This window comes from Nesoenas mayeri (genome assembly GCF_963082525.1).
Source record: "Nesoenas mayeri genome assembly, chromosome: 6".
NCBI lineage: Eukaryota > Metazoa > Chordata > Aves > Columbiformes > Columbidae > Nesoenas > Nesoenas mayeri.
Window position 1 is genome coordinate 27156633 of NC_137545.1, and position 27918 is coordinate 27184550.

General features: G+C 52.3%; 1 protein-coding gene across 1 annotated transcript; it reads right to left on the reverse strand.

Annotated features, from left to right (window-relative positions):
- Nucleotides 1–27826, reverse strand: SLC4A3 (solute carrier family 4 member 3; the record flags this gene model as incomplete). Its single annotated transcript, XM_080346719.1, has 22 exons — nt 1–78; nt 848–1021; nt 1506–1675; nt 2018–2271; nt 2653–2819; nt 4405–4494; nt 5072–5278; nt 5725–5919; nt 7501–7649; nt 7967–8188; nt 8507–8720; nt 10825–11009; nt 12795–12894; nt 13305–13479; nt 13583–13718; nt 14279–14459; nt 15094–15245; nt 21170–21381; nt 22109–22251; nt 22696–23027; nt 26470–26626; nt 27773–27826. 22 exons carry the CDS (start codon nt 27824–27826, stop codon nt 1–3), a joined length of 3747 nt encoding a protein of 1248 aa, XP_080202845.1.
- Between the last annotated feature and the right edge of the window lie 92 nt (nt 27827–27918).

A 27918-nucleotide genomic window follows, 5' to 3' on the forward strand; every position in this document is an offset into this window, starting at 1 on the left:
TCACACAGGCATGTGCAGCTCGTTGTACTCGTCCCGGCCATCCTCGTCGAAGTTGGGCTCCGCATCTTCTGAGTCCAACTGGGGAGAGGCAGAGAACAGGGTCTGAAGGTGACAGCCACCCCCAGAGCCAGGCAGAGCCTTGCTCTGGGAAATCAGCACACAGCAAGCCAGGCAGCTGGGCTGCACCAGGAAGAGCAAAGCTCTTGCTCATTCCCTTCCCAACAGGTCCCTTTTTTGCCTCTCATGCCCGTCCATGCTTCCCCAGCCCGATGCCCTTTCCAGTAAGTGTCTTTGCTTGAGAGTGCCCCATTGCTGGGGCTTGGGTCCAGCATAGCACATCCTCCCTGCTCCCCTGCTGGCAGCACCCACTTCTGGGTGCTGCTCCAGGCTGCTCTCCAACAGCAGCTCAGGATGTTGGTAGCAGCAGAGGAGCTGCCAGCACCCAAGGAACTGCCAGCACCCCGGCACTGCAGTTACATGCTCCTGTGCCAAGCAGCCACAGGTCCTGGTGTGATGCTGGGCTGCCCTTGCTGCTCTCTCAATGGGGCAATGGCATGTCTTTTGATGAATTAGTCACAAACAGGGAGGAAGATGAAAGAGGAAACCCTTATTCCAGGTCTCTGCATAGCAGGATCCTCTGCCACCTTGCCCTAGGCTACCCAACCTTCCCACACTGCACTCCCAGGGCTACAAGCTCTGGGGAAGCTAACCATTCACCTACTGCTGTCAGACAAAGAGCCCCAGACAACAGCAGGGAAAGCCAAGGCTTTGCCAGGGGAGGGTCTCCCACCTCCTCAACCTCACTCCAGTGTTGCAAGCCAGACTGTGAAGACAGGTATCTGCTTACCGCTTTAAGCTCCCTATCATGGAAGAAGTGGGGCAGCACAAAGCGTCGCAATGGCACTGTCATGATCAGGACAAAGGGGAAGGCCAGGGATGCCACTGTAGATTTCACCACCCAGAGCAGCACAATGCAGGCCAGTTGAATACAGGTGAAGAGATTCATTCTCCAGGTCTTCACCTAGACAGGTAAATCCAGTCTAAGAACACATTATCCTTCCACACAGGTTAATGAAGACTCAACTGGCAAAACACAACCCTTCTGCATAGCCTGGTACAGTAATACAACACTGCTGCCTGCTCTACCTGCCTGTACTCTCCAGCAAGGCAGAACTCTATACCACACTAGGTTTGTTACCACCTAGCAGCTTAGCTACCTGGCAATGCAGTGTCCCTACACACATTCAAGCAATGCATCACCCTATAAACAGTCCATCCATGCAATATCTTGGCAAGACACTTCTCTGTGCAGCCTGTCAACATGCTATCCTGGTGTTGTATCATCTCTGTGCATGGCCTGCACTGACTTCTGGGCACAGACTTGCAGACAAGGGGGGGTCACCAAGCCAAGCATCACTCTAGCAAGGCCGTCACTATCCTCCCCTCGCCTGCCTCTTCTTCCTCTGCTCCTCATTACCTGGTTCCCTGCAACCTGCCTCACTCACCTTAACAACATAGATGTGGTCGGGGTGGTGCTTGGATGGCATGAAGATCAGGAGCAGCCGCTCGTAGAGCTGGATGCCAGTGAGTGACGTAACCCCCATGTAGAGGAAGATGCCGAAGAGCACAGCCAGCGGGATCTGCCGCAGCATGTTCCCCATCACAATGGACAGACCTGCACAGACAGAGCTCATGGCATGGAGTGTCCCATGCCAGCCCCTCCACAAGGCACTCTGGCCTCTGTCCCTCTCCTGCCTCTTCTCTGTCTGTCTCAGGGTGCAAGGGGAGGGAAGCTCAAGAGGGGTCTAAGAAGCTGGAGGGGTTGCAGTGGAAAATTGACCAGGATGGGCTACCAAAAGCTGCCAGAGGAGAGCTGATGTGAGTAGAGGTGGGGGCAGCCGTGCAGCAAGCTGGCAGAATGCAGGCTGGTCCATGGGGCAGGGATGCCACTGGGAAGGAGATTCACATGGTCAGTCCTGACATTCCCCCTGACTCCTTCACCCAAGCAGAGGCTCACCGACGAGGGCAGCGATTAGCACTCCAGTCACACGCTGCTCCTTCACCTCCTCGATCTTGGGCTTCTCTCCTGGTGCAATGGCCTTGCTCATGACCGTCAGGGCATTGACGTGGGTGACAGAACGCACTGTCGCTGCAGTCAGCCAGGGCAGCCCAAAGAGTGCGCAAAGCCCCCCCATGGTGCCAATGAGCAGCAGGTCCAGGTGGAAGCCAGAGCCTTTCAGCAGCTTCCTCTCCTTCTTGCTCACAATCAGCCTGGGAGGAAAAAGACCCCAGATCAGTGCCAGGCCCACTCCAGTGCCCAGGGACAGCACTGTAGCTAGGGACAATGTTCACTCCCTGGAGGGGGCACACATGGGGACAAGGAGGAGATGGCCAGGGAGAGGGATGGCAGCTGTCAACCTCAGGTTAGAGGTTTCCTCCTGGGCTTGGCTGGGGCAGGTCTCTGCCACATTGCATGCTAGGAGGGAAGCCAAGAGAGGATGGGAGAACCCAGGGTACAGTCCTAAATGGCCAGGATCCTGCCCTTGCTGTCCACTGGGCCAAGCGCATCTCCACGCTGATGGCACCAGCACCCATCCCAGCCTTGCCTGCCCAGGGTTAGTGATGGTTAGCATTGGTGGGAGAGGTACTCACGTAGTGATCTGTGTCTCCATGAAGATAAGAATGAAGACCAGGAGGGCAGGGATGGCAGAAGCAAACATCATCCACATTGGAAAGGTCCCACTGCTGCCCATGGGGTGAATGAACCAGCCACGCTTGTGAGGAGATGTGACCGACAGGCCAGAGGGGACATTCAGCTTCTGGTGGTGTAGCCACAAAACCCAGCAGTTACTTATCAATGCACACATGCCCACGGCCTCACACAGGACCAGACTTGATCCTCGTGGTCTCCCTGGTATGAATGCCTCAGATGATGGGACAGCCACCCTGACCCATGTGGGACTTTCTCAAGGATAATCCCCTTCAGTGCAAAAAATCCCATGCCCCCTAGCATGGGCCTGCCCGATTTCCTTTCAGTCACTGGAATTCCCTTGGTTTTTGTCCAGGAGACTAAGGAAAGATCTTCTCTCAGGAACTTCACCCCCACAACAGTGCTTACAAAACATGGTTAAAATGCACCTTGACCTCTGCCTGGACAAACAAAGCATCCTGAACTGTCTACCATTCTCTAGTTGGCTTTCCAGACTTGCCAAGCCTTTTCTGAGACAATTTTCCAATACTGTTTTTGCAGTGTGGACCCCAGAACTGGCCACATTCTCTGGAAATGACCTCACTCTGACCATCTTCAGAGGGAATATCATGTTTGTGCTACAGTCAGAGACCACACAGACTCCTCGCTGTACATTGACCTGACCCTGCATTCACCCACCTTTGAACTCTCGGCTCTGCTCTGTGCTCTGGCAGTTCGTGTTATCTGCCTGCGTGAGCACTGCAGGGAGAGTTTATGATTTGCATTTATGTTAATCAGCATAAGTATGAATAATATTCCTGGAATGCTTGTACTTGAGCGAAGTTGTGTAACTAAGCACGATTTTCTCAGAAGACTTTGCACATATGCTGAGTTAACAGTGAAATGATAATGCTTTTGATATTAATTGTGGAAGTGTAGAAGGGTATGAAAAAGATGTAACAAAGTGCATGATTTTACTAATGTGTGATAGAACCAGATTCAGCATTGAAATTTAAATGAATAAAAATGCATTTGGATTCCATTAAGCCTCGGGCTGTGTTGATAAAAGCTTGCATGCTGAGCAGGAAATACCTCTCACCCTCTCCCTGTTATTAGTTGAAATAAATACCAAAACAAAAGATATAACTACACATCTACTAAAAAGGGGGGGAAAGGAAACACGCGAGATGGGTTTGTTTCATAATATTTAAGTTTGTGCATAAACTAGGAAAGAGATCATTGTGTTTGAGATGAAGTGATGAAAATATTTAGTAGCCTATAGTCAAGGAGAGTATAAATATGTTAAGTACTAAACCCATGACAAGTATCCCACTGAAACCACTCCATATGCCACGCTCTTCTGTGTGCATAACCAATTTACATCCTACTGATTGACTGCAAGTTTTTAGAGTTACAAACAAGGAATTAACTGCACTGAATCCCTCTGGTCCCCTAAAGCCTCCTTTGCTAACAGCTGGAGTATCAGGGGATACCAGGGACATACCAGTCCCTGTAGCTCTGGTCTCAGTCTCAGCAAGACACTTGGTGCTTCCCTTCAGTGTGGGAGTGAGGACGAGGGGAACACCTCCATTTGCTTTGTGCTGTTATGGCTAAAGAGGCAGGAAAGGCAAATGCCCCATTGCACAAGAGCCACAGTGCTGCAGGGTTCGCTGCTGGGCTGCAGGAGGGGCTCTGAGGGCAGGGCTGGCACATACCTGCGTGTACGTGTCAGTGATGGTGTAATCCACCAGCACCATGACCAGGATGGAGATGGGGATCCCGAAGTCTCCGATGATCCGCCGAGCCTGCAGAACAGACACCTTTGCTGGCAGAGGGAACAGGGTGGCTCCCTGTACCCACCCTGTGGCAAAGTGAAGCCCCAGATGGGGCCAGGCCCCGCTGCAAACCCGAGCACTGCGGAGGAGCAGGACAAGAGAACCCAGCCTTGGCCCATGGGGCTGCACTGCCCACATAACACACGGTCCTCCAGCCACTCCTAAGTGACTGGCTAATTGCTCCAACTGGCCTATTTGGATGGTGCTTCAGGTATTACACATATGCCCTGCAGGTACAGAGATGTCCAAAGGGAACAAGTTGTAGGCTCTTCCTCCTATATTCTAGTATAACAGATTTGTATCCAGCCAAAGGACATTTCCCAAGGCCCAGGGGCCCTTATGGCAAAGCTCCCTAGAGCAGGACAGTGGAGATATCATGAACAGCCAGCTGTGGTCTGCAGCCTAGGTCAGGCTACCGTCCCTTCTGCATGGTATTTAAGGGAATGGTATTTGGGGGATGGTCCAAATGCTCTGAAGAACAAAAGGCTGTAGCAAGAAGCTGGGCATGTCCCTTGTCTTTAACATTTGGGTGCCACAAACTACTCACCTTTCCTCCTAAGAAACGGCTGTTCTTGAATTTGCGCATAAAGAAGGCAATGAAGAAGGTGCCCAGCATGAGGATGAGGGAAAGGAGAGCAGTGTTGGGCTGCATCCTGATCCCCAGTGACATCGCATCTGCAGAGAGCATGCTGGTATTCAGGCTGCTCTGCACGTTCGGTGGGTAGAACTTCAGCAGAGGATGTTCTGCAAACACCTGGGCAGATGAGAGAAACAGTGGGTATTGTCACTGCAAGGAGGGCCAGGGGGAACTGTCACTACTGGGGGCAGGGGGTGCGGAGGTGTCCTGCTCTGTGGAGAGGTGAGGGCAGTAGATGGTGGGCACGGACAATCCCAGCATCCATCACCTCGCCTCATAACCTACCCAGCTGGAGAGGGCTGGGGGGAGAAAAGTGGCCTCTCTTTAATGCCTCCTGCAGGAAGAGAAGGGGAGACAGACATTAGGGCTCATCCTGCCAGCCTCTGAGGTGGCACAGGGGCCAGCTGGGCTGGGGCATGAGTGGCCAGCAAAGAACTTCTCTGCAGAATGCCTAGGAAAGCTGTGGCTGTGCTGGCCCTGTTCCCCTGCCACCTCTACACTAAAGCTGCAGGTTCCTGGAGGACCAAGAGGTGTGGCAGTCCATTTCCCTCGGGGAGGTTCACCTTGTACAGTTTGTAGAAGGTCTCGTAGATAAAGATGAGGGAGATGAGGAAAGCAAAGATCTCCTGGGTGAAGGGCGAGATGTAGCGCACCAAGAAGCTTCCCTCGGCTGCCACGATAATGAAGATGAAGACGATGAGCCACAAACCAATCCACACTCTGCCTGTCAGATACTCAATGCCTTGTGTCTGGCAAAACTGAAATGGAAAGCAGAAGACATTAATCATGGCTCCTCAGGCTGCCTCCTGCATCTCCTCCCCATTAAGATCACAGACTGTCCTGGAAAAAAAAAGCATCCACATCTGCTCGAGCGTCCAGCACAGGGACAGCAAATTCAAGGTTGGAGTCACAGGTAAAGCTGCAGACTTTGAACTAACACCAGCCAGGTCATGCCAAGCAGGTCTTTACTGCTCCTGTTACCTCCTCCGCTCTCTGCTGAAGCCACCCCATGCATGACGTTCCCCATCTCACCCATATGGAGTTGCCGTGACTCAAATACAGATCTCCACTCCTTCATGGAGCACAAGTCTGTTCCCCTCAAAGGAGAGCTGGAGCAGCCTCCTGTGTCCCACCACACAAAGGCTACATTAACCGGGGCACAATCTCAGACAAATACACACACAGTTGTATGTGTGTGCAGAAAAGCCCTGAGGGAGCACAGAGGGAGCCCGGGGAGCAGAGGCTGGAGAGGCCAAGCGGCAGGGAGGGGACAAGGCAGCAGCCACAGTGCTGCCACTGTCCCTGAGCGAGCAGCACCAGAACAGAACAGACCAACAGACCATCTCCACTGCTTCTGCTCATCCACACACACATCCCAAGCCTGACCCATCACAGCAACACCAACTACTTCCAGCCACAAATCCTGGATGTACGTCACTCCCACAGATCCCTCCTTTTGCAGCCTCCCTAGCTGTACCAGCTCAGATAGTACAGCAGAGGTACAGCTTTGTGCACCACGCCTGGGCAAAGCCAAAGCAGTCAGTGAGAAGTGCACTCACAGGAGAGCAGAGAAACCTCCACTGTGCAATGGCATCACCAGCTCCAAACTCTTGACACATCAAGGTGAAAATCTAGCTGTAGGAAAAACCATGCTCTAAAAGTCCAGACACCTTAGATGCTTTAAAAGCCCAGACACACTAAGAGTCAGAAAAAAAGAAGAAGGATTGGAACCACTTCTTGACGGTATGGTGACACAGGGATGCTCTTAACAGTGAAGACATCATGCTCCATGAGAAAGAAACATGTCCATCCTGGCTGGCCAGGTTATTTCTGCACACACTCCTGGGTTCATCCTGAGAGTAACATAGATGGGACATCTCAAATGGGTGGAACACTGCATGTTGTTGGGTTTCCATTTGAGGAAACCTGGACACGAATAAAATTGTGAAATGGTCTTCAAAGGAAATGTCAAGAACAAGAAAGTATTATGGACCAGTATTTTATTAATAGGATGCAGCCACAAGTATTCATTGTGCCTGGATGGGCTGCAGCACAGGGCTGGGGGACGATGCTCCCTCACAGTCAGCAGGTAGAGCAGTGCCGTTACCACTGCCACACCTCAAGGGGATACAGCTAAAGGAGGCAGAAGTCCCCGTGGTGAGACCTCCAAAGGATCAGCAGAGCAAGGGCCAGCCCTGGCCAAGCTGAGGGCAGACAGGCAGGACCCAAGGACTCCACACAACCAAAGACTCTTTGGAGAGCTGAGAAATGCTGGCTGCCTTCTCCAGCACAAGGGCAGAGCAACCAAGTGCCAAGCATGGACACTGCCTCACATGTACCTTGTAGAAAGCTTCTTCAAACACCAGCAGAGGCCCTGAGAAGCCAATGACCAGGAGCGGCTGGGCTCCAAGCAGGGAGAAGAGGATCCCTAAAACTGAGGTGGAGATTATCAGCTCGGAGACTCCCATGAGACCCTCAGTTTTCTCTCCTGGGAAAGAGAACAACGTGTGAGTTATAGCCCAGACACAGGCACCATCACCACAGGCAGGCAGGCTGCAGACACAGCTCTGGACGGAGGAGGCAGGTGCCTATCCCACCAGAGGTCTCCTGCATTGGGCAGGGAGCACAGAGGGAGCCCGGGGAGCCGAGGCTGGAGAGGCCAAGCGGCAGGGAGGGGACAAGGCAACAGCCACAGTGCTGCCACTGTCCCTGAGCGAGCAGCACCAGAGCCCACCCCAGCACAGCACCACAGACACAGCCAGTGTCCCAGCGTGCAAAGAGCAGACCAGAAAGCAGGCCCATTACCTAGGAGTCCCCCGAAGGTGATGGCAGGAGAAAGAGCAGCAAAGTAGATGAAGAGAACGGCCGCGAGACACTGGCTGTGCAAGGCGTCTCTGATGTCACTGAGGTATTTGGGGTACCTGCGCTTTATGTCCCGAACCAGACCTCCAAAAAATATCCCGGTCCTCTTCAAAGGATCGTCCTCAGCTTCCTCTTCTTCTTCCTCAGCTTTCACTTCACACAGCTCTGGAGGTGCATGGAGGGCAGGGCTTGAGCAGGGGAATGCAAGTCCACCCTTGGGCTGTCCCTCTCCCCTATACACTGTAGAGACCTTCCTCCAGCAGCGCTAACCTGGAGGGCCCCTTGCACATGTGCACCTGTGCACATCCCCCTGCCTGCAGCTGCCCGAGCTGCCCACAGCCCCGTCCTGCTTCCCCTTGCCCCCCTCTCGCTGCAGGAGCCAGGCCCTGCTCACCCCTCTGCCAGGCTCTGCGAGGGAAGAGCCCACTAGGGCACACAGGGTGTTAGGCACAAACTCTTTTGCCCAAATGTGAGTGGAGAGACCTTTGGCTTCCTGGACAGCCCCCTCCTTCATGGACTTCTGCTCCCTCTCCTTCCTCTTCCTCAGCAGCAACTTCTGGAAGGTGGCAATGGATTTGAGCAAGTCTTTCCCCTCCACCTCTGATGGGGGGATGACAATGCTGCAGTCCAAGAACTCATTGATTGCGTTGAGGAGGTCTTGACGGTCATCTGCCATGTACGCAGCCTCATGGAAGTGCTAAGAGGGAACGGGAAAAACAGAAGCCAGCTCAGACCCAGACTGCACCCAGGTATCTACAGCCCAGAAACACAATGCTTGCTGTGACCATACAGTAACAGCCTGCTCTCTCAACCCACTGCTTGACTCACTACTGCCACTCTGTGACCCACACTTCTGAATCCCTCCTGTCCAACATTCCACCTAATCCCATGTCTGTCCTCCCTACTCTTTCCATCTCTTCCAGTGACCTCCTTGCTCCTGTTTTTCTCCCCCAGACCACACTGCTCTTGGCCAAGACCATGCTCCTGCAGCATCTCTGCCAGCTGCACACTCCACCAGACCACAAGGTGCCCCTTGTGGGACATCTCCACCAAACTATATCAGATCTGTGATTCCCAACTAGCCTACTGCCTCTTGCCCATGCGAGTTGCTACACTTGGCCAGCCTGTGCCACTGTTTACACCAGATCACTGTGGCTGCGTACTTGTCCTTACAAGCTCTGCATGCCATCTCTTGGTCCTGCGGCACTCTTGTTTGGAGCTCAGCTCAAGAGATGTACCAGAAGCCAGGCACCACAGAGATGAAAGACTTTCCCTGTCCCTGCAGCTCAAAATTAGGACTCCTCAACAGACTGATATACTCCTGGTCTGATCTTAGGTTGGGTTTTATAGAGAAGCTGATGGAGCCCTAAAGCACCACAGATAAAGCACAATAACCAGGGTGTGAGACATGAGCAGGGAGCATAAGACTCTTGAGAGACTTGAACATAAAAATGTAAAACATGGGAGAGGGCAGGAAAATAAGAATCTACAGCATAAGGGAAGTCAAGCAAGGTAAATCAGGCAGAAAAGGGGAGATATGTCTGACAAAAGGTGAAGATGACAAGGAAGAACTCCAAGGAGACCATGAGGGGACAGTACTACTGCAGACAGGAGGGAAGGTGCTAGCAAACGGGCAGAAGTGCTGCATTGCTTCTGAAATACCCCCGCAGAGTGAGGGCTGGGGAAGATGAACAAGTGAAGAGCTTGTAAAGCAGGTAGGAGAGAGCTAAGGCTCCTGCAGCACACAGACTCCCTGGCGCCACAGCTTCAAACTGTAAAGGATATCATACTCTCTCCATGGCGCCAGCCACCATGTAACCTTGCTGTGGCCAGCCCCGCTGCGGCAGCTGCGTCTCTTCTTCCAGCAACAGAGAAGTAGAGGCTCCGATAAGTGAGATCAGCCCACAAAGGCAGCACTGAAGCTGGAATATGGCACTTCACTTCTGGTGGCTCAAGACACAGTGTCAGCTGAGCCCCATGCAACTCCAGGGGAGGGATCTTTCAGCTGGGAACCCTTGCTGTGCACAACCCACCTGCTCTGCGTGGACCTTTCAGCCCCCAGCTGAGGGAGAGTTGTGCACTGGTGGCAGGACAGGTAGGTTTGTTACTCCATTATAATTACATGGCACCAGCCAGGAGGACCCTGTGAACCTCTGATTCTCCTGTCCTGGATGTATGCAGTAGATGCTCAGACTGGTTTTTCTTTGCCTTTCATTCCTTACCAGGATAATGAATTTCACTCTTCTGCCACCTAGACAGATGGGGACTTCTAGCAGTGCACAAGCTTGGCAGTAAAACCTTTCTGCCTCCTCATGTCTCATCCTGCATGGATGTGCCTCTCTGCATGGATGCCCCAGTCACGTGACTCAGCTAGAAAGCTTCATCCAAACTCCTGAGGAATGGTCCCCAGGCATTTCTGGGTCTTCTCATCAGTGTGGCCTGGGCCAGACGTCACAGTCACAGGCATCACTCAGCCTGCCCTCCTCTCTGTTTGTGAAGCATGAACTGAACACAACTCCTCTAACCTTGGGCAGTCTTTTGCTCCTGCTTTTAAGTACAGCCCTTCACCCAACCCAGCACTCTCTGTCCCAGCCAAGTGTCTGTCCCACTCTTCCCTCTGTACTGGAGCACCCAACCTTGGTTGAGCTAGGCTGCTCCTAAAAATCCCGGGTGCTCACACCTGCCTGCCCCACCTAGGCCTTAGCACAGCATATCTCAGCCCTCTCGTCCCAGGACTGACTTCTGAGGAGCTACTGAAGCTCCCTCACCTGTGCTAGCATCACCGCTCATCAGTTCCTCACCTTGTCAGACATGAGGGTGGAGATTGAGCGGCCAATTTCATGGTAGTCCATGTTGGCCTGGCTTGGTCCGAGCAGCACAAAGATGAATCTGACAGGAATTGGGACCTCCAGGACAGATTCCAGGAAGACAGCCTCATTTAGTCGGACAAAGGCCATAGTTGGCTGCTCCAGGAACTGCACGCAACCTACCAGGAGGCAATATTTGGAGAAGAGTTAATCATTGAGGTGAGCTGTACTGGGCTGCCTTTAACAGTGGAAACAGATTTTGGGGGTTCCCACGAGCCCTTCTGTCCTGTACTTGCCTCCAGACCCCTGACACAGCATTGAGCACTGTGCTGAGCACTGCTCCAAGTCCTCTGCTTACTGATCACTCCCAAGCAGTGCTACTTTCTTTAGCTCTCCCAGTTAGGTCATTCTTCATCTCTTACGACGGCCTCTACTTACAATATAAAGGGCTAATTTTAAATCAGGAGGTTGTTTTTCTACTAAGCCACTGCCTTATGGAAGGCAGTCTCATACATGTTACTTTTATCAAAAAAACTTCTAATCTCATCAAATAATGAAATCAGGTTTCCTTGACATGACCTATTTCCCATAAACCTCACTGCTTGGCAATAATTACATTCTTATCCTTTAGCTCTTTATTAATTGAATCCCCATATTAGCTCTGCCATTATTTCGGCTGGGAAGGATGTCAGGTTAAAAGCCCATAGATACTGGATCACTGTCCTTTCCTTCATGAGCACTGATGCCATGAGCTTTCTTCTGCTTTTCTTGTATGTTCCCTGTATTCCTAGACTTCTTTTTTTTTTTTTTTCTGATTAAAATGAGCCAGTTCTTTAAAGACTCATAGGTGCAAACTGCACAGTTTGTTTTGCAATGTCCGCATCTCATCAACGCTTGGCAGGATCCTCGATTCCTAACAGATCAGGAAGTACTCCCGGATCCTCCAGCACACCAGACGCTTCCTTCCCATAACCAAACACAAATGGTTATTGAATACTTGTATTTCTCTAGCATTATTACTGATCTTTCTGTCATCTGCATCCAGCAAAGAGCTGTGTTCTGTGTTAGACCAGCAAATCAGGGCTATCTGAGTGGCCAAGTGTATCACAAGACACAGTGTTACCTCAGAAATGGCAGCTTTTAGTTATCTGAGTATTCAAAGTGTGTTTGTGAAGCTGATTTGGCCTCCTCATGGTTAAGCATCAGCTTAGTTGAGCTGTCAGGCCTCTTTGCCTGAGCTTTTCATCTACTGGATAGGCAACGACATTTACTTTGCATGTGCTGTAGCTACATTTGCTGACATGTTAATGCCAGCAAAGTGCTAAGGACAAGTCTTGTGGTCAGAAGGCACTAAGCCCACTGATGCTTGAGCCTGCCTGCCCGTAGACCTCTCGTACAGACAAATATCTTCTGGCAGTGCTACAGCTGATACCCAAGACCTTGCCGCCAGCCAAGCTCTGCTTCCATAAACTCAGAGCTCGCTGGCACACACAGCCAGGGCAGGGCCCAGCTGCTGGCGAGGTGTGAAAAGGCCAGACACAGGACAGCTATGGTCAGAGAACAGCACAAGGCCTGACAGCAGTCAGTACCTGGCCATCAGTCCCTCCAGCACCAACTACCCACCTCTGAGCTGCAAAATGGGACGTTACAGTGAGCCTGGTGGGACTTTCTTCTCTAAGCTGGGCCCCAGCTCCCAGCAGCAGTGTCTATCAACCTCTTCACTTTCAGTACTTCTTAACTTAAGAACGTAACTACCCAAGCACCCCTTATGTTTACTACAGACAGACAAAATGTGTGCCGTCACCAAAGGAGAGAGAGCACCAGGCTCTCTACCCGTCTGAACTCTGGGAACGTGTATAAGATGTCCAAATACCCCTCAGCAGGGAGGGAACAGATGGCTGGGTCAGACCAGCATCTGAACTGGTCTCTTCTGGCCCTGGGAGTCTCCACATGTCACCTCTTACCCACGAGGACGACTGTGGCCTCTGCATCTTCAGGGATCTTCTCCATCAGCTTCAGGTATTTACGGTGGCCCTCAGAGTTATGGAGATGGAGGTTTTTCTGCTGGGGAAGAGTACAAACAAGTAAGGACAGAGTCCCCATGCCTTGGACTCCCCACACAGCCTCGCACCCCACCAGCATATCTGCAGCCAGGCTTGCCTCGGCTGCATGCCCGACACCCTGTGTCACACACAAGGCACCCGCATAGCAAAGGGCCACCCTGCAAGCACCGGGGCTGCTCCTGCCAGGGCATGCTCAGGCAGACACATACTGTGTGAGCCTGAAATTAGGTCCTGGAATCATAATGCAGTGACCTGATTTCAAGCAATCCAGGTGATCCAGGGGAGCTCAACCCTTGCAAGTACAAGGCCCCCCATGAAGGGGCCCAGAGATGGGTGCCAAGTGCTGCTGCTGGCCAACAGTTGTCCCCAGGATGTGGAAAAATAAGCAGTAACCCCTCATGTCACCCTCACCTCCTTGCACTCGGTCTCATTGACCTTGGGGTCAGCCATCTCAATGCGCTCTTCCCCCATGAGGGGCACACAGGTGTCGGTGGTGTGGTTGTGGTGGTGGTTCCCCACAATGGAGTTCATGCTGGAGCTGGAGTGGTTCCTTGGGAAGAAGCCCTCTTTCTCATCATTGGGGTGGCTGAGGGGGAGAATGGCGGCGATGAGGGGAGCCACTTCCCTTGCTGCCTGGGGCTTGCAGACAATCCCCAAGCCCTGGCAGCCCTCAGCCATGTGCCACCCACCTGTGCTTCAACAGCAGGGCACGCAGCACATTGGCTCGGTCTTCTGCCCTGATCTGGTCAGAGATGATCATGGTCTCCACCATGAGGTGAGCGATGCCAGGCAGCGTGGTCTGCTCCAGGTCAAGGAGGACAGCACCTGCCAGCAGGAAGGTAAGAGCCCTGTTCCTAGTGTGCAGCGCTCCCCACCGCACGCCCCCTCTGGGGACACAGCCATCCCACCAGGAGCCAGGAGCAAGGCTTTGGTCGGGGTACAGGTTCTCTCAGTTGAAAAATGCCCCGAGTCCAGGTGTCCCATGTCCTCTGTGTAAACCCTTTTCCCAAGAGAATGCAAAAGCTCCAAGATGCACTAGTAGCCCTGGTACCTCCCTCTCATTTTGGTTTCCCATCCTGACTGAACTTGCCCATTCACACCAAAGATGGGTCAAAGACCCGCTGGCCCAGGCACAGCTGGGTGTTGCAGCTGCCATGTGCCTGAGAGTAGCAAAGCAGAGTAAGGAACAAACACAGGCATCCTTGGGCTAATGCAAACCCTGACAAGTGGCATGCAGGACAGTCTCTACCTGCAGACCCTGTGTGGAGCCTGGACACAAACACTGTTGGAATGTCTCCAGTGAGGGGCAAAACAGTGAGAGAAGCTGTCCAGCTAAACCTGTCCCAGAGCAAGACACAAACCCTGGCCCATAGTTCCTGACTCACCATGGGCAATCGTCTTCCTGAGCTCCAAAAGGCTGCGGAAGGACAGTGAAGCCACATGGGGTTTCCCCCATCTTGCTGTGTCCTCCTCCACATCCTCCTCAAATTTGATCCAGCGAGCTGTCTCCCTCCAGTGCATCTCCTGGTTCTTATCCACCACCAGCTCGTTCAGCTCCACAAACACCTAGTGCAAATTACGTCAAGGACATGAGACTTCTCCTGATGCACACAGCTCTATCAACAATACATGGCAAGCCTCTGGTTTGTTCTCAAGGTGCCACTTGGTCTAAGACACTGCCAGAGCAAACCTGCCTTAGTCAACCAGAAGTCTGGTGAACTGAAAGGGCCAGTACAAATATCACTGGCAGCATGGCAGGAGCTTCCCTCAGCACATGGAGCACTAGAAAGCTCCAAGTCAGATGGTGTGGACAGAGGAGAGAGAATGATGCAGTGCTGCACCCCTCTACCAAATTGTGACAATTTCGTCCTCTGTCTGCTTCTTGGTTTCCCCCAAAACTTTCCACACTTACCAGAGATTGTCACATTACTGTGCTGCCAACTTCCACAACAGCACTACCATTTCTGTGACTTTTTAACATCTTTCTTAAGGTCAAAGCTTTGTGATTTCAGAGAAATCTCTGCTTTTACTGAAGTGCATTTTCAGCCTGCATGATAATAGATACAGCTTGAAATGTCACCCCCAAGGTCATGTAAAGAATTAATTATATTGAAGGCACATTTACCACTTTATAATGTGCCTGTTTCTAGTCCTGATTTATGGCTTCTCAAGGAAGTGTGGGAGGATAGCACATGGATACCTCATGGGGCTTTCTATCCAGCTTCTTCTTCTTCTTCTTTTTCTTGACAGATGGAGTTGATGCTAATTTTTTGCTTGTCCTGGTGATCTGACTACGAGATGGTTTTTTCATCAGATGCCTCCTCACACCAGGGTTATCTTCAAAACGGTGGCCTGAAGACATAGGAAAGGAAAAAAGACCACCAGTTTGTCTAGTGGAAGCACACCGTCTGGCAGGGAAACACATCCAAGTCCACCCTTCTCCCATTAGCTTATACTAGCAGAGCCCTGGCAGCTGGAGCACTCACCAGCATCCTCCAGACTTCTGAAGATCCTTTCTCCCTCATCTGCCTACTTCCAGCTCTTCCAGATGTCTGCAAGCTGATTCCTTCAAGAAGAACATTTCCTCCCAGGCTGTGCATACACTGGAGCATCATTGCAAAAGCTTTTATTCATGGTACCCAAAAAAGTGGTGCATGGACCCTCCCATACCCTCTCAACAAAGGGCAAGCTGAAGCCCTGTCTGCACAGCTCTGTTCCCAGGAAGCACAGGCAGGCAACTGGCTGGGGCTCATTTCTCCCACTGGAGGAAGGCCTGATGCTCAGCAAGCATAAAGGGCAGTGAAGGAGAAGGATATTTAGCTGCTGGTCTGGGAGACACATAGAAATATCAATGGCTGTTATATTTAATTGTGCAATGAGACTGTAGCATAACAGTGCAGAGCTGGGTTGGCATGGAGGTTGGTCAGGTACCTCCAGCTGTTGCAGTTTCTAGATGATCTGCAGTGCTGCTGCAATGCCTTCTGAAACGTCTCTGTGATAGAGCTCAGCTGGCCAAACCAAAGCCTCCTGAAGCCTCCAGAGAGGCTGTTGAGGCTGCATTACAAACCCACCACCAAGCTACCAGTGCTGTTGTCTAGCCAGCGCCACCTAAACCTGGGCCATAACCACGCCAGCCCCTTTTGCAATGCCAGAGGAACAGCATGTGGGCAACAGCCTGCCATGGAGAGTAGTTTCCCTGGACACTACCCAGAGACAAGTGTATCTTCTTTAGCGCAGACAACCATGGAGATGGGTAAAGCCCCAGAGCACCGCTCCAGGAAGGCCAGGCTTCCCCAGGTAGATCACGGAGCCAAGCATTTTGCACAGCTTGCTGGCCCTGCTTGTAAAGCAAAGCCAAGGTCTTCTCCCTGGGGCAAGAAGGGCAGCTCTCTGTCGGCTGGGATGAATGTTCAGGTTCTATATACCTTTCTGCACTTTCTGCACCTGCAGCTCTCAGGGCACGAGAGGTAGCGAAAAGCATTGGGCTTGAAGGCCAAGTGGTCTGTTTGATGTTGTAGAAAAATATCTGTGCATCTTTGGCATGGAAAGACACACCCAGCATCAGGCTGGGCATGCCATGGCCTTGCTCCTTGGAAATCTGGGTCGCTAAATTAAATATAAAATGAATCAATACTGAGCCTCAGGTTGTTTCCCTCCATTGGCTGCCCTGCTGATGCACGGCCCGCGGGTGGCCGGACTCCTCCCTGCTCCACTTACTGCTCTGCAATGTCGATCGGAGCCAATAACTTCCCAACACTACCAACGTTTCTGGGAGCCAGGCACGTGAGGGGCTCCCTTGGACTTTTGCATGGATTTCTCCATTCCTGCATGCACAACAGCCACTTCATCGCACTTGGTGCAGATTCGTGTATAATCTTGGTATCTGGCACCTTTGCTCCAAACCCTGCAGCTTCTGAATCACCCATGTACCCTGGGACTCATTCTTACCACATTTCTAGAAGAACAGGGCCAGAGGATGCTCTGCCCAGCAAGAGAAAGCGCTCACCCAGAGCAGGGTAAGCCTCCCCCATGGTGATGCCAACTTGTCACACAGTGTTCTTCAGCAACAGCCCTAGAAAGTACACACAGGCGTTCAGCCTCAGCCACCATATGCCTGGTGGACAGATAAAACAAAAGGAGCCAAGTTTCCTGCCAGCATTTCCAGTGACTCCCACACAGGCTGACAGGGACAAGAGCTGGAGTGCTGCAGGCTCAGAGCAAGCTGGTGAAGGCACACACACCTCCAGTCCTACAGAGGAAAGGAGTGATCCACTTGCTGTTCTTCCTTGGCAGTACTTGTGGCCACTGATGCCAGCTGGGGGAGGCAACTCATAGGAGCAGGGTGGACACATAAGCTTAATTTTGGAAGAGGTCAGTCAGTGGCTTTGAGAGACCCATGCAGAGTCCAGCTGAGGTGCTCCAGACTGCTCTCCTGCGTTCCATCAGATTGATGCTTTCCCCAAATGAAAGCCCGGCTCAAGCAACCACCTGAAGTCCAAGGTTCTTACTCAAGACAGCATATTGGACTAACACCAAAGGGTGATGTGCCCAGGCCACAGTTCTGCCCTCCTGGGGTGAAGCCAAACTCCTCAGGGTGAGATGAAGCAGCCAATGACAGCTCGTTCTGTCCCTCCTCTCCAGCACTCCCCAGGAGCAGAGCACGAGACAGTGACAATGTCTGAGGACAGAGTGTGATTTCTACAGTGGCTTCACTATGGCAAACTGGTACGTCATCCTCCCACACTGTATCTCCTACAGTCTCCTCCAAAAGATCTTCTTGCCACATTGGCTTCCACCAGTCAGATTTCTTGGGATGATCAAGCTCCTTTTCCACCAGCTTAAATCTGAAGATGACAAATTCAACTTTGCACTGGCTGAAGTCTTCCCCCAGAGTGCCTGTCCTAGTCAGTCCAACTCAGCAGACGATTGCATTCAATTTGTGTGTTAGGTCCTGCCCTCCTCCTTTCACTACCCTCTGTCCCCAAGCAGGAAGCTCAGAAAGAGGCATCAGAATATCTGTATCTGTACTAGAGAGCAACTTGCTAGCCTGGCATCACAGGGATGGAGCACACTTCTCATGTACGTGAATAATTAGGTAATAGCAAGAAAAAAGAGACTGAAACCCCATCTCCTGGAATATTTAAAAATAGACTAAACAAAATACTAATCAACATACACTAAGTCACAACCTTATGCTGGCTTCTGGAAAAGTTACTGCCCTGTCCTGCGCAGAGCCCACGTCTCTCCTGGCTGATGCCGAGTTCAATGTGACAGGGACAACTGGACCCCAGCTCATCCCTGCTGCTGTCCAGGTGACCCTGCATAGCACTCCCCATGCTCCCAACACTAAAAGAAATGCAAGGAGACTAGCTCAGGTCCAGCAAAGACTCGACCCTGCTCAAAAGCTATTAAATTCCTCCTGGATCTGAGTTGGTCCTGGAAGAGGAACCACAAAAGAGTAAATAGCTGGGCAAGTGGCACTGGCTGGACATGAGCTGGCTCTGCACAGAACTGACTCTGGTGTCTCTGCCTTCTCTCCCTCTGCCATATCTCTCTGCAGGATTAATCCACAGTGTGGATTCATTGTGCAGAAAGAATTAAGAGTTGACTGTATAGCACATCTTATTTCAAGCACCTGCAGTATTAGCTGTAGCAACCAATGAAGGTGGTAACTGCTAGCGAGCCAAATTTCCCCACTTTATAAGCGATGCATATCACACCTTGCAGAAGCGATCTGCCACTTCTACCTTCCCAAGAACAGCCATCCTTTCCCAGGTGAGCTTGGGGCTATTTCTCACAATGTATTTGCTCACCTTGGGACAGCTGATGGAGCCAATTTGCTCCAGGTTTCTATTTTGAACTTAGCTGCTATTATACTGTTTATCAATTTACAGTAACAAGTAGCAGACCCAGGCAGAAGCACTGCTGGTCCCCGCGGAAGCACAAAGGTAGAATTTTCTTCCCTGATGGCTTGTAAAGATGAGCCGGCTGAGAAAGAGAACATGATGCTGGGACTGAGAGGCAGGGACGTTAAGTGTTTTGTCTGAGATCACACAAAGAGGCTGTGGCAGGACTAGAAACTGAACCAAGGTGTCCCATGTCCCTGTTGTGAGCACTCTGCCTCCCCACTCCTGCAGGTGAAGCTGCCAAGTGGGTGAGTTCTGGAGCCTGGCCGCCCTCCCATGGGTGCTTCTAAAATCCCCTGAAAAATTAACACATGATCTGCATGAGGACATTCGGGCAGCCACCACAGAGCTATGAATGTGAACAGTGATATACAAAGCTACCTTTTAACTGCAGGTTACCACACCTGCCGAGGAAGGACCACCTGTGCAAGGTGGGAGCAAGGCTCCCGTTTCTACACAGTTCCCAGGATGGCTCAGAGATCCAGCTCTCCACATGGGATATGTGGGTACAGAAAGGGATGCAGAGAACAGAAAGATACTCTTTGCTCTTGGGATTCCTATTCGCTCCTTCCCTGCTTTTGCCACTCTTGCTTCCTTCCTCTTTTCTGCCCTCCAGCACCCCGGCCGGCCTGCCATTAGCCCATTTCGCAGCCATGCTCACACCTGCAGACATAGGGACAAGGTTATTTTTTCCTCTGGGCATTGGGCATTCCTCTGCCTCTACAGTGCAGAGCCCAGAATCTGATACCATTGTTGCTGTTGGACCCACAGCTCAGATCAAATTCCAGCAAACAGAGAGCAGCAGCACATTGTCACCTTGTGGCACAGATGGAAGGGGAAATGTCTCTATCCTTATAAACACCTCAGAGCAGTCACTTTTTCTCTGGCCACAGCACGGGCCACATCCTGATAAGCACAAACAGCAAGATGCAGCTGCCTCCAGAGCTGTTTGAGCGAGACACAGACAGGGAAGCATCTCAGCACCACGACACGGATCTGTACAAGGACCTTGGACAGACACACAGACACCAGTTAGCTCCTCTGGTGTCCCCAGGCATATGGTGAGGCAGACAGTACCCCCTCTAACCCAGGAGATCAAGCTGACACGGAGAGGGTGCAGACAGCAAACACAGGGCAGGGATACGCACTTTAGCTGGGGGATCTGATCTACAGCTGCAACCGTAGGGTCACTGCTCTGGTACTTACAAGTGGGCTCCCCGTCTGGGTAGCCCAGATGGTTTCTGATGGCCTCCCATAAATCATAGTCTTCAAAATTGAAGGCAAATTCATCAAAGTCTTCATAGCCGAGTGAGTTGCGAATGCGGGCGCTTACCGCTACCTCTGGGCTGCTGCCCCCTTCTGATTCCTTCGCTGCCTCCTCTCTCTCTCCAAGGGTTGTCATTTTGTCCTTGCGAAGGTCAAGGTTCAGGTGCCATAAGTCACTCACCTTCAGAGGAGGGGTCCTGGTAGCCAGACTGATGTGTCAAAAGAAAGCAAGCTGCCCCTGGGGGAACTTCAATGCAGCCCTGCACCCAGCCTTGCTGCCTTGCTCCCCTCCTCACGGGGCATGAAGGTGCTGCTGCAGCAGCCCCTGGGTACTGACAAGGTCCCAGGAAGTTCAGCTCCACCTGGGGATGCTTCCGTGGGGGGCTGCCCCACCAGCTCCTCGAGGGCAGGGTCCTTGCTCTGCCGCGGGGTCTCGTGCTGGCTGCCCAGGGACGCAGCGGCTGTGGCCCAGGGACAGCCAGGCTGTGCGTGCAGCACCGCTCCTCTCCCTCGCTCCCCTCTGGTGTCTCCCTCCCTCTCCAGCCTGCAGAGCAACCTATTGAATTCTCCATGTCCTCGGGCCCGGAGCGTGCATTTCCATGACGTCTCTTCTGTCTGTCCTCGCGCAGCGCGCAGGGGCAGTCCCCTCCGAGGCACTCCAGAGGGGCAGCAGCCGATCCGCCAGAGGAGCGGAGGGGAGGGGAAGGGAGGCTCCTCACCTCAGGTTTTCTGTGATGCCAGAGCTGGCGTGTCACACAGAGGGCTGATTGCTGGGAAAGTGTGTCAGGAGAGGAGAGAGCTGGGTCTCAGGGAAATGCAGGGGACCCTGAACTGAAGAGGGCAGTGGGGTGGGTGGATGAGCTGGCATTCATGAGGTGGGTGTGAGTAGAAGTGCTGGAAACATGGGGACTAGCACTGTGGACACTGCAAAGCTGACCGAGAGGAGCCAGGGCTGCAGAAGCAGGGGCTGGGGGACAGGGAGGTGAGGATCAGGTCCTCTGGGCAGCCTGAAGACCATGCCTGGAGCTGCTAGGGAAGAGGACAAAGCAGGGAGAAGCAAGGGACACATGCACCGGTAGTGTAGGTAGTATCACAAAACCTCACTTTTCATGCCATCCAAGTCAGCAGACGCCAGCATCTGGGCCTCGGCCTCATCCGTGGGGACGCGCTGGTACGCCGCACTCTCCAGCGTGGTCATGCTGCCAATGCACATCCTCTCCTTCAAGTCATAGGTAACTCGCTGTCCACTTGTCACCTGGCCCCAGGGCTTGCGTTTCTCCCACCCGCGAGACAAACACTCTCGAGGCCCAGGGGGGCTATAAGAACCAAAAAGACCAATGAGTAAGGATGGGCACTAGCCCCTCACAGTGGCTGAGGTCACAGAATCACAGAATGTAAGGGATTGGAAGGGACCTTGAAAGATCACCTAGTCCAATCCCCCCACTGGAGCAGGGACACCTAGATAAGGTTACACAGGAAGGCCTCCAGGCAGGTTTTGAATGTCTCCAGAGGAGACTCCACAGCCTCCCTGGGCAGCCTGTTCCAGTGCTCTGTCACTCAGCCCAGCCCTGACGAACAAGTCTCTGAGAAGGAGGAGAGCCAGGACTCACCTGTCCCAACATCTAAAAGTTGCCCCCTCTGCTCCTGCTCTCCCCCACTGCAGAGATCATCCCGTGCTCTGTGCTGGGGACCCACTGAGTCAATGGCCTCATGGCTCCTTGACTTGGTTGAGCCCCCTGGGGCTCCCAGCCTGCAGGTCAGCATGGTGGGGCAAGTTAGCTGGGAGGTAGGGTGCTCCACATGTGCAGCCCAGTGCCCCCAAACCTGCAACTGGGGATCCAAGGAGGTCACAGGAGTCCCAGGGAGTGACTGTCCCACCAAGGAGCAGTCGTGTGACTCACAGCCACTCTCACGCTGGGCCCCATGTCCCTTCTGGCTCAGCAGGCAAGTCCTGGCTGTTCACAACTGCTGTCCCCAGGGACAGTCTGTGCAGCGATCCTGAGCCAGGGACAGCAGGAGGTAGCTCAGCAGACATTTGCCTACCTGCGGAGAGAGGCAGGGCCCTTGTCCTGCAGCAGGTCAGCGAAGCGTGGCACAGGGGACAGGATGCCACACTCCTCCTCCACGTGGAACTGCGCAGGGGCCAGAGTGCTGCCAGACTCCTCCTCATCGCTGCCGATGGTGAACTGCAGAGATGACAGTCCTGACAGCAAGAGCCGGGACAGGCAGCCTTCACCCCAGTCCCTGATGTGCAGATCCTTCCCATGTCCTCACCCCCCCACATCGACTTTGCCAACAGGCCCCATACCCTGGGACTGGCCATATTGAGCTCCCCCATATCCTATATACCCTAAGAACAGCCCCATGGGCCTTACAACACCAAAACAGTCATGCACACCCTTCCTAGCATCCACCCCAAGCAATGGCTTACCTGTCACTGTCCTCCAGTGTCCATCTCTGCTAGGCACAAACAAAATCACCCTTCCCACAATATTGTACAGCTACTACGTCTTCCCCCTGAACAGCACACTGCCATGACCACACAGCCTGGCACCCTTCCAGCACCAACCTTCCCTCCACCTCCTCCCCAGCCTCTGAGCCCTGTCCAGATAGGGATGTCCTAGCCTTGCCTTTGGTTTGCTTGGGGGCTCCAGCTTAGGGGACGTGTCCTTCCCACAAGCTTCACCCTCAGAGTCTGCAGAGATCTCTTTCTCCTGGGTCTCTTCTGCCTCAGACTCTCCTTCTTCCTCTTCTTCTTCCTCCTCTTCTTCCTCTTCTTCCCCCTCCTCGTCTTCTTCCTGGATGGTGGGGGTCACCTCTGAGGGTGGTACTGAGGTTTTCTTCTTCTTCCTCCTTCTTTTTTTCCTCCTGCTGGCACGGGGGGGCCTCTTTTGGAACTTGAGGGCAGAAGGGAGGTGAGTGGAAAGGGGATGATGGATGTGGTGCGAGGCTTGGCGGTGGACTGAGAGAGAAAAAGAGAGTCAGGGGCAGGAAGAGGCTGGGAGGAACCTGCCAGGCGCCCCTCCAGGAAACAGCATGGTCTGGAGATCAAGGGCCAGGAAGGGCAAGGAGAGCCACCAGCCCACAGGGACACAGCAAAACTCTTCCAGTGATGCGCAGGCTATGTCCAGCCTGGGGTGTCTGGGGAGGCAGCCCCCATGCAGTGCCAAAGCACCCTAATGCAGCTCCACTGCCCTGGGGATGGCAGGACTCCTCTCCCAATGATACCAAAAGCCATTTGCATGGCTACGCAGAGCTGTGGTGGACTGCCAGAGGCACTATCACCTTCCTAAACACAGGGAAACATTTCTCACGTTCTCAAACAAGCATGATTTGGGCCCTTTACAAACATTTCTTGCCTGCATAGCGTTCTTTGAGTTAAATAGATGCACCTTACTTATCATACAGGCTTTGAAAGAAAGTCCCTCCTTTATACCCACAGGGACCACAGACCAAGCCTTTTAGTGCAGATGCATCCCAGGTACTGCAAGGGCTTGTGCCTACCAGCCTCTGACATGCAGGTTCTATTAGGAGGCTGTCTTTTAAAAACCAGGGTAAAAAACAGGGCAGAAGGACTTTTCTTTAAACTAATCTACAAAGAGAAATTCATACAAGCTTGACCTGGGTGTCGTGGGAATTATAGAGTGAGAAGAAATTAATGGCATTTCTGAGCCTTCACTCAAAAACAATGATAATGCACCATGCAGGGAATAAGGTAAGCTCAGCATCTCCCCGTGAGAGAAGGGAAAGCCATTTCTGCCAGGTCTATCTGCAGGCACAAAGCCTCCCATAGACAGTCTGCAAAATGCACAGATCCTGGGGCTGCACGTGGAGCAGCTGAAATAACGGGGGCACCAGCCACTTTGCGAGGGGGCTTTGCTCAGCAGCTCTTCCTGAGGAATTGTTTCCAGCCTGTTTTGATTCGGTTCCTTCCCAGCTTTCCTGTGACATGGCAGCAAAATCTGTTTATAGTGAAAACTACCTTCAAAGGACATTTTCAATGGAAGCTGTAACCTTCTCCCTGGGAGAGCTGGGCAGGTTCATTGTTCTGCTGTCATGTTTCCTTTCCTTTGGTTTCTCAAGTCTTTTCTCCCTTGTTTCCCCCCTTGGGAACAGCAGGGATATTTCACACAGCCCCATGGTTCAGCAGGAGAGGCTTGTGGCAAGATTAGAGGAGACTGGGAATGGTCAGACATCTGCAAATTGGAAACAGTTTGGGCTCTTTATAAACACTTTTTCCTCCCAAAGCGTTCTCTAATTCTGTGACTTACCTTATCCTATTTCACTGGCAGGCTTTGGCAGAGAGGCCCTCTCGCCCTGCTGCTGCACACCCATGGCACTGCTCTGCACGCCATGGATGGGTCACGTGTGAATTTCTCACATAAGAAGAAGCAAGGAAGGCTCCAACTGCACACTCATTGCTCCTTCTACAGCACAGAGCTGCTGGTGACAACACAGCCCATCTTTCTCTTCTGGCTTGTTCACATCAGCCCAAGACAGAAATGTTTACATTTTAGATCAGAAGGAAAGCCAAGGCTTGGGCTGCAGGGAAGGGCAATGATGGTAAGTGGCTGATCTGGCACAGAAGAGGGGAGCACCACTCCTTACCCCTGCACACAGCACCTCTCATGTCAACCAATCATATCTCCACAGAGGTGGCCTGGGGGTGGGAAAAGCATACCTCTCCCAAACACACAAGGAATGTGTTTGCCTCCCTCTTCGTCTTCCCTGTCTTCCTGCAACTCCTGTGTGACCAGCTCCTGCCCTCCTTCCCCGCTCTCTTCCTTGCACTGCCTGCCTGTATGGGAAGTTCCAAATCAGTGTCCTAGATGTTTGATTACACTTCTCAGTGAACTTGATACAAGAGATATGAAAAAGTAATTTGGATAGGGAGCCCAGGAGGAAGAGCCTACATATTAGGAATTCCTGGCTTTGAATGGGGCAGGAAACATTTCTGAACCCAGAGAGCATTCACCTCTGTGGGCTGGTATGCTATCTTTCAAAGTCTAATGACCTAAGCAGATCTTCCAGCTTTTGTGAATATAAACTGCATGAAACTTCTGATAACCAGGGTTGGTATAGTCCTAGATAATGGGGATACATCAGAAGCTCAGAGGAAAACAGACTTGATTCTGACAAAGAAAGAAGGACATTCCTATTAAAAAGAACAAAAAACCAAAACAGTACAAATCTCTAGTCAAATTTTCAAAGAAGCTTCCGCCATGCATGCTCAAGCAGACTGTCTATGTCCTCCAAGCCAACCCAAACACCTGTGTACAGAGGCAGAGCTTCTGAGCAGGTACGTCCTACCAGCACATGACAGGTATTCAACCCATAGCAAAGCTAGAAGCACCTTGCAGCCATGTGCACGAGTGAGTGTGTGCTCAGGTGGAAAGTAGTATTTGAATGGAGCCTCTGTACGGAAATGACACAAGCAGAAAGGAGCAGCTAGGGTGTGCTACAGTAATAGACTTCTACCAGCAAATTTTTACAACAGCCATTGGAAATGAGTGTCCAAGCAGAAAACAGCCCAGTGAGGTACGTGGAACACAATATTCCCAAGGCTGTATCCCACCAAAGTTAAGCTGGAAAATAAGCAGTAGCTGACAGTGGAGAAACTCTTCCAACTGTTGTTTCCTGCCTGCCACACAAGCGGGCTGCTGGCCGGAGGGCTCTTCTTCCTGCCTTTCACTGCTGTTACTACAAGGTAACACAACCCAACTACACCAGGCAATAGCTTAGAGCCACTCTTGTGGGCACATTCACATTTTACAGCTAAAGTGAGTTTGAGAAGACTGGTTGCCTTCATCATGGAAGGGCAGTTAGAGAAATAAATGTGCTGATGAGAGGAGTTCAGGTAAGATAGCTATAGCATTTTAAATTCACACCCCATTTTTATTTTGCAGACCTTTCTTTGAGCTGATAAGCCTGATGGTTTCGTGGTTGCTATTTAGAAATACACAGGCATGTCTGACTAGAGCCATCTGCTTTCAGACTGGGGAGGACAGCCTGGCTTCTGGCCATATTTGGATGTTTCTTTGCAGCCATATGGAAGAAAAATCACTTTCAAACTGGAAATTTCAACATGGGGGAGGTGGCTGCAGAGGTCCCTGATGCTGGGTGAGGAGGTAAGCAAACACCCTGGGCTGAGCTGTGCTGCTGCATGGGCTGGGCAGCAGCTACACCTGGGGGAATGGGGAACACAGGGAACAGACTGGGAAGAGGCCGTGGGCACTCGTGCTCAACTGGGTATACATAGCACTTTGGGAACAATCTGAAGGGAGGAAGTGAATAGCAGGCTAACACCATCTGCAGGGTTCTGGCACAAGACTGCAGAGCACACGGGGCTGAGCAAGGGTTGGAGGTGAGGGTGGAAGTAAGTACAACAGTTCAGACCTACATACATTCAAAATCTTTCTCACTGTAGCTGCGTCTTTGCTTCTCCAGATTGCTTGATGCTGATTTGCTTATCAGGTCCCCAAATCTCTCGATTGACAAAGTCTTATCCAAGTCCTCATCGTCCTCGGCACCAGGAGAGGCTTTCTCTGCGCGATCTCTGCCCTGCACAGAAATCGCCAGACAAGAATCAAACACTGCAGATCCCTATAGCCCTCTGGATCCTCCTGCCCTGCGAACGGTGCTGGGCTTGTTGAGGAGCAGCAGGCTCCACACAAGGCTGGGATATAGTTTCTCACTTAGAGGCACAGCTCTGTCCAAAACCAAGAGCCAGCACAGATCAACAAGCCCCCACACCGCACTCTGCAAAGATACCTTAGTGGTCCTCCACACCTCACCTCAGCAGCAGTTATCACAGGGCTGTATCAGTGTCTCTCTTTCCTACCAGCGAAGATGCATAATCTTTTGTTTCGCTGGAATTTCTCTCACATGTACCTGCTGTCCTCTAGCCTTCCCTTTGCCCACTCTGCCCTCCTTGTCTTTCTTAGACCTCCCCTATTTCCCTCTGGGAAACAGCATCCCTGCTCTAGTGAGTTGCCCTTGGGTCAGTGACCACCCTGTGCTTTCCCACCTTCCCTCCGCACTCCTAGGGGACCCCGTTCCCCTCGGCACGCTGTCTGCAGGCTTTTCTGCCCGTTTTCCTTCTGTTTCAGGCTGTGGGTGTTTCTCTGCCCTTTGCTGGTGGAGAAGAGCATTGCCAGGTGACTCCTGTCCTTTCTGCCTCCAGAGCAGTTCCAGCCAGTAAAATTTTCTGTCAATATAACCAAAATGCCAGCGCGGAACTGTTGTGGACTCTCGTGTTTCCATAGAAACAGGAGGAGACCCAACTGTGACAAATCTGTCTGTGCTGGGCAGAAAGAGGGAGCAAGGAGGCTTTAGCCCCTCCCCACATCCCCCAGCTGTTCCCAGCTGAGCCCCAGGAGTGGCTCTGTATCTGTGGGTGAGAATACTTCTCCTCTCACTTCAGCCTGGGTGTCCTCCTGCCACTTGCCTACCCCACCACCAGCACATGAAAACATAGAGACCCCACAGAGCAGCCTCTGGGTTTTTCTGGACCACAGTTTGCTATCTGCACGGAGAGTGGACGTGAACTCCTGGGCAGCCTTGGGGCACCGTTTGTGCAGACCTGTCCCTGGCAAACGGAGGCCATGTCCTCTACTGCAGTGGGCTGCCAGGACTCAAGTCCTGCATTCAGCCTGGCGTGGTCCCCAGGGAAGAGATGGCCCCACTGCTGCTGGATTCCCACCTCACCTGCTGCAGGTCGATGAAGACACCTCCTACGGGAGGGGACTCTCCAGCTGCCATTTTGTTTCAGGACCTAAGGGCCTGGGCAAAATATCAACCCTTCTCTTTCACCGGCAGGCACCCAGCAAACCTGGAGAGTGGCATAACCTGTG